Here is a 6,060-nt window from a genome sequence, read left to right on the forward strand (position 1 = left end):
ATTACGATGAAAAATAAAAAAAAGTTTTGTGAAAATCTTGCGTCTTCATTACTAACACGGGTACTTATTGATTTGCCCTCGTGTGTATATATATATATATAAACGTTTAAAAAAACCATCAAAAATTACAGATGCAGCTTTTGAATTTTCTAGAATAAAGAAGTAATTAAAAATAATAAAAGAAAGTATATATATAATGTAGATGATCGATAATTAGAACACAACTTTTACCGCACGTCAAATGGATGAGAGAAGTTTGTAAAGCTATATATATATATATATATATATATGTATAACATCAAGTTAATTATCTTTATTAATATATGTATGACTTACATAATGGATGCCTTTATCATTCGTTTTTCTTTTCATTTTTTTTAATCATATAACATAAATTTTGTTAGCATTCTTTAGTTCTTCAATAATTTTATCTGTTTTTACAGTATGTGCGTTGTGGAGCTTCGGTGAGACCGTTCCTTGCGATCAGTGCGGACGGGAGTGTGCTGACACATGCGGCACCCGGCAATTTCGCGCTTGTTGCTTCAACAATATGCGGAAGAGACATTCCAACTTCTTTGGCCTGAAATTTTGGATGAAACCGCGGAGATATGCGCTTCACTTTTACCCTGACTACGACGCTTAATCACAGCGCTATATACATCCAACAGAATTATGGAGAATCCTACGATATAAAGCTAGTTACTGTGCTCAATGTTATATTTACTATCCACGCACATCGTTCAATTAAAGTCGCATAATGTCGCCTTTATTTTTCCCGCAACTTCTCTCCCTTCTTTTCCCTTCGATAACACGCTTGTTGATGCCAATAATTAAAATTAAAGATATTATCCAGCAGTAAGATATTCGATTATGATTCTTTGTGTATAATACAAAAATCTCTTGCACCTGATTTTATATATAGAGTTTTACTTACAAGCGATTCTCGATTAGTTAACTTCAATGAAGAAATCTATGAAAGAAGAATCGAGTGACCATATGCATATTAATAATATACGCACGTATATAAAATAAAAAATATTTTTGATTTGCAAAAATATAAAATTATATATTTTTAAATTTATACATTATTTTTGTCAAGCTGTGCTTATACTACAGATAGATTTATATAACAGTATTAATAAATACATAATAACAACTTTGGCTTAATGTTATACTGTTAGAAATTTCTTGAATTTAAGTGTAACGAAAGCTCGTGGTCAGGTAACTGAAAATGAATGATTTAATTGAAAACTAAGTTACAGTAATCTTGAATGTAATGAATGTTGTATTAAATTTCATGTACAAGTACATAAATATACCTTTCAGTTATAAATATATCAAATTTAATGTAATGTCATGAAATTAAATTTAACTTGTGTAATTTAAAAATATAATAAATTTCATGTTATTTTTAACAGTGTATGTAAAAAATATGTACTATTGTCAAAATTTCGTTGATTAAATCATGATTAAATCATAATTAATATCATGATTACAAATATGAAGTATTTTTAAATGACTATTGTCATTTCTTTAAACATCAAATTGTTAAAATTTCTTGGAGTAACAGTTTGAGATTTGCACACAATTAAACTATTGTGCGCAAACATTAAACTATTCTATTGAAATTAAAATTATGCACAGCTTGATGATTTTTATTATGCAAATAATAAAAAAGTAGCTATTATTCTATAATTGAATTTATTATGTACACAATTTTCTTCCTATTATCATTTTCTATAACATTTCTGCTTTCTTCGTATTTTTGATTTTTTAGACCTCTTTCCTTGATCAGTGTTCATGTATTTACGTTTTATTGATGTGGATTCATCATTTGATAGAAGATTGCTGCGACTACTACTCACAAAAGTCTCCCGATCTATTACTTCTATATAATAAAAATAAGTGGCATGTATTAACCGTAAAAGAAAATTTATTATGTATAATAGATACATCGTACATATATATATATATATGTATATATGCCCGCATGCGTACATAACACGTATGCATATACATATGTATATACATAAAATAGAGAAAGAAAACAACATTGCTCTAATCGATGCATACCTCCAATATCTTCCATGTCATTATTTGATAAAGATTTATCTTTTATGTTATTGTTCAAAGTAACTTTGATATTTTGTGTTAGTCTTGAGTCATCTGCCTCTGAATCATCAACCTCCGAATCATCTTCATCCAGCATTAAGGTATCAATTTTTTCGTTAGTAATGTTGTCATATTCTTCGGACATGATTTCTCTAATTAGCTGTTTCCCGGTAGATGAATTACTGTAAAATATAACATTCGTTTTACAAAACTAATTATAATATTAATACATTCGCGATCAGCGGTTATCGGGTAAGAATTTAGCTGAATACCGCATATAATTTTTAAAAATCTATAGCTGTGAATATATCGCAAGGATCTACTATTTAAATGTGTGAATATAAAAAATAGTGCTCCTCGATATAATGCTTATAATCATTTGTTTAAAATTAAAAAAAAATTAAATATTACAAATGCATACTGAAAAAATATGGATGAAAAATTACTGGCAATATTAAAATTGATAGAATTGTTTAAACTAATTAAATATATTTTTTGGAAACGAATATAATAAATCTACTACAATGTAAAACTTAATATTTTTACAGATTAGGTATATGTCGTTTTATAAGTCGCATGTCGTTATTGAGTAAATGAGAATGAGTTATGAAAGTGTTGAGTACCATCTCGTGTGACATATAAATATTATGAGTAGGCGTAATGCCGATAATTTGAAAAGACATGCAAAAAGTAACAAAGTTCTAGTCATTATAAAATATATATAAATCGTGAACATGAAAGGATCGGTAGCACGAGTGGCTTCAAGCCTAAGGTGATCGACTTGTGATCTGAAGATCCACCGAGTTCGATTTCACCCGTGCTCCATATACATGTTTTTCGCATTTAGGGATCATCACTCTAATCTAGTTTCTAATTCTGACTACCGATATTCAACTAAAAAGTTTAAAATGACGTTTAAAATGTTTAGGACTACATTACCGGCATTTAACTAAGGCTGCGATCCACTTGACGCTACAAACGCTTCGAAGCGTTTGAGCGACCAATCAGAACAAAGAATTTTATGAATTGACTAATCAAAGAATGCTTTGAAGCATTTGTAGCATGGACCATAGCCTAAAGAATTTGAAATGACGTAGAAGTATATTTCCAGTCTCAAATAGAGTAATTTCAAACTTACTGTGCCAAATCCTTGTCTTCCCAGTCCACACACAGCCACGATTTTAAGTTGTGTGGTAAACTTTGATCATTTGGAAGCCAGGGTTTTGCACCCACATATTGAAACTGTGGTGTATATCGATACAGCTCATCGTACCAGAAGCAACATTTCAAGAGTATATCTCTCGTATGAAACCTATTCAAATATAACATAAATATACATCTCTGTTCGTGTGAAAAAGAATAATGTGAACTTCGACGAATTGTTTATAAGGACATTACCAAATTCTGCATATAGTGGCCAAAGCTACTAAAGCAACGTGCCACAACTGACCCAATCTCATTCTGGACATAAAGTGATGTGAGGAAATCCTCGACATACTTTCTATTCTAGTCATGAGCTTTCCAAAGCCTTGCGTTCTCGCAAGCACATACTCCAGATTTTGTCTACTAGGTAAATTGAACATTCCGTCTCTCATTTGAATGAGAGATTTCAAAGTCACATAGTCATTTTTCAGACGCATTCTGTAATAGTTGTCCAACGCTTTGCCCAACTTGACCATGGACATGAAGCCTTTGTCATTTCGAAATTTAGTCTTCATTCGATAAATCAAACGGTTTAGGACTGCAATGTTTCTATGTAAATCATCCATTGATTCCAAATCATGAATCACTGTGCTCAATGTCTTCTTAAATCTAGATACGTCAACACCTAAAAACGAACAGTTACCTACAGATGTATATTTTTTGCAATCACTTTATTATTCTTACAAGCTACATTAGGAAGAAGTTTTATGCTAGACGATAAATGTATTAGCTCTCTCTCTCTCTCTCTTTCTCGAATAAATACTTCCTTCTTGATTAGTTTTTTTTTTAATATAATTGTATGGATTATGGGTATCATAACTGCTTGGGTAAAAATAGACATATTTTCCGGCGTATAAATAGACATATTTTTTGCAATTTTTCTTGAATTTTTCACTCTGGATTTTGAAATTTGCTTCCTAATAATCGAAACTCATATTTAAAAAATATGACATCTATCTTTATATTGCTTGTATTTTTTTTCTCTCTTTTTAACCCCCAAATGTATTTCTCATTTTAGTACAAAAATTTTGGAGATTTTAAGCAATGCGAACAGATTTATGATGTTTAATCTATGATGTTAATTTACACTGCGATATGCACATTCTTTTTGATGTCTATCCCTTTCACTCAAGCATTGCCTGTTATCTCCAGCGTCTCTCAGTTTAAATTTCATTCTGGAATGTTCTAATATCAAATCGTATATTAGAGAGATGAGAGATGAACATGTAAAGTAATAAAAAAATCAATTTTGTTTTTTCAACACGTTTATTGCTAAGACAGTTGTAATTAATTGATCACTACAATTAAGCAGGTTGGACAATTTATAAAACTGACGAACAGCATAAAAAGAGCGGCGACAAAATGGAAATTATTTTATTTATTACCATAATTCAAGGATGAAACTTCGCATTTCGTTTATTACAAATACAAACGCTCTTAGATCTTAAAACGCGAAAATAGAACAGGCTTGACAAGGAATGCATCGAGGACTGCGTCATCAAAAAACATTATAAAGAAATGAAATAATTTTAAAGAAAAAAAAAAAGATAATTATTTATAATTAATTTTATTATTTAGAATTAATTTTTATTACTTAAAATTAAAAAAGATAATTATTTAGAACACACGTATTCGACGCATTTTCATTTGAAAATATAAACGAGATAAAAAAATATATACCAGTCCTTTTAGCCTCTGGTGGCTTGACTTGCCACATTATATACGGCGGCCGGTCCAAAGTAGCCTGATTCCAAAGTGCCATCATTTTCATAAGCTTCAATGATATAATTACGTTATATATACGTAACAAATGTATACAACACAACCACGTGGCACAATTACAAAACAACAATTCTAACCACAAGGCACAACCGCAGACTAAAATCCTATATATGATAGGACTCTACCGCAGACGAGGAGCTGCGAGGAGCTAAGGGTGAAATCACACGGTGCGGAAAAAGATTGCGGAATAGAGAATGCGTCATTGAAACAACCAATCAGCGCTATTCAGCACTATTCGGAATAGCGCTGATTGGTTGCTTCAATGACGCATTCTCTATTCCACAGTCTTTTTCCGCACCGTGTGATTTCATATTCGCTCCTAAGAGCGAGTTTACATAGAAGTGTTTACGTAGAAGATTCATGGACCTATATATAAGGGCACGTTCACACCTTGACGGAAAAGCAGAAAGCGGAAAAGCAGCAGCCAATGACTGCGTTCAACAGAAAAAGCAGCTTTGCAACTGTTGTAAGGCCGGTATTCATAGTCGGTTCTTATTTCAAAACCATCTTAAGTAATGTCTTAATACGCTAACGCGGCTCTCTGATTGGTTCATGACACCTTCAAGGCTGAACTTAAGACGATCTTGAATATAAGAACTGACTATGAATACCGGCCTAAGATTCTCTACTGAACGCCTTCTAGCGTTTGCGCTTTTCCAATGGCTGCGTTCAGCAGACTCAACAGTTTTGCAACCGTTTTATGATTGTCTGCTGAGATAGGACCATTCTTCTAGATCTAAAAGTATGATCCAATTAGCGCGAAAGAAACTTCCAACAGTTGCAAAACAAACGTTCTGCTGAACGCAGCCAATATGTTTGCTAAGCGGCCACCATTTTTTCCAGCATACTGAAAGTATGCTTAAAGCTAGTATGCTAAATTCTACAATGGCTACACTGTACACTTAGTCTGCGACTTATACGATAGGTGTCTTTGTTTAACCTACAGAATAAACAAGGACATCT

At 31.9% G+C, this 6,060-nt stretch overlaps 1 protein-coding gene across 1 annotated transcript; it reads right to left on the reverse strand.

Annotated features, from left to right (window-relative positions):
• Nucleotides 1-1,727: 1,727 nt before the first annotated feature.
• Nucleotides 1,728-5,159, reverse strand: LOC108726622 (uncharacterized). Its single transcript, XM_018454303.1, has 5 exons — nt 4,996-5,159; nt 3,511-3,940; nt 3,251-3,424; nt 2,074-2,294; nt 1,728-1,888 (listed from the first exon to the last, which is right to left on the reverse strand). Exons 1-5 carry the CDS (start codon nt 5,084-5,086, stop codon nt 1,731-1,733), a joined length of 1,074 nt encoding a protein of 357 aa, XP_018309805.1. The 5' UTR covers nt 5,087-5,159; the 3' UTR covers nt 1,728-1,730.
• Nucleotides 5,160-6,060: the final 901 nt, after the last annotated feature.

The sequence above is a fragment of the Mycetomoellerius zeteki genome, unplaced genomic scaffold (assembly GCF_001594055.1).
Source record: "Mycetomoellerius zeteki isolate Tzet28-1 unplaced genomic scaffold, Tzet1.0 scaffold1110, whole genome shotgun sequence".
NCBI classification, from domain to species: Eukaryota; Metazoa; Arthropoda; class Insecta; order Hymenoptera; family Formicidae; genus Mycetomoellerius; species Mycetomoellerius zeteki.

Coding starts and splice junctions, on each gene's coding strand:
- LOC108726622 (XM_018454303.1), bottom strand. CDS start 5,086: ATGAAAATGATGGCACTTTGGAATCAGGCTACTTTGGACCGGCCGCCG. Junction 3,941..4,995: donor ACCAGAGGCTAAAAGGACTG/GTATATATTTTT, acceptor GTTCGTTTTTAG/GTGTTGACGTATCTAGATTT. Junction 3,425..3,510: donor GCCACTATATGCAGAATTTG/GTAATGTCCTTA, acceptor ATATTTGAATAG/GTTTCATACGAGAGATATAC.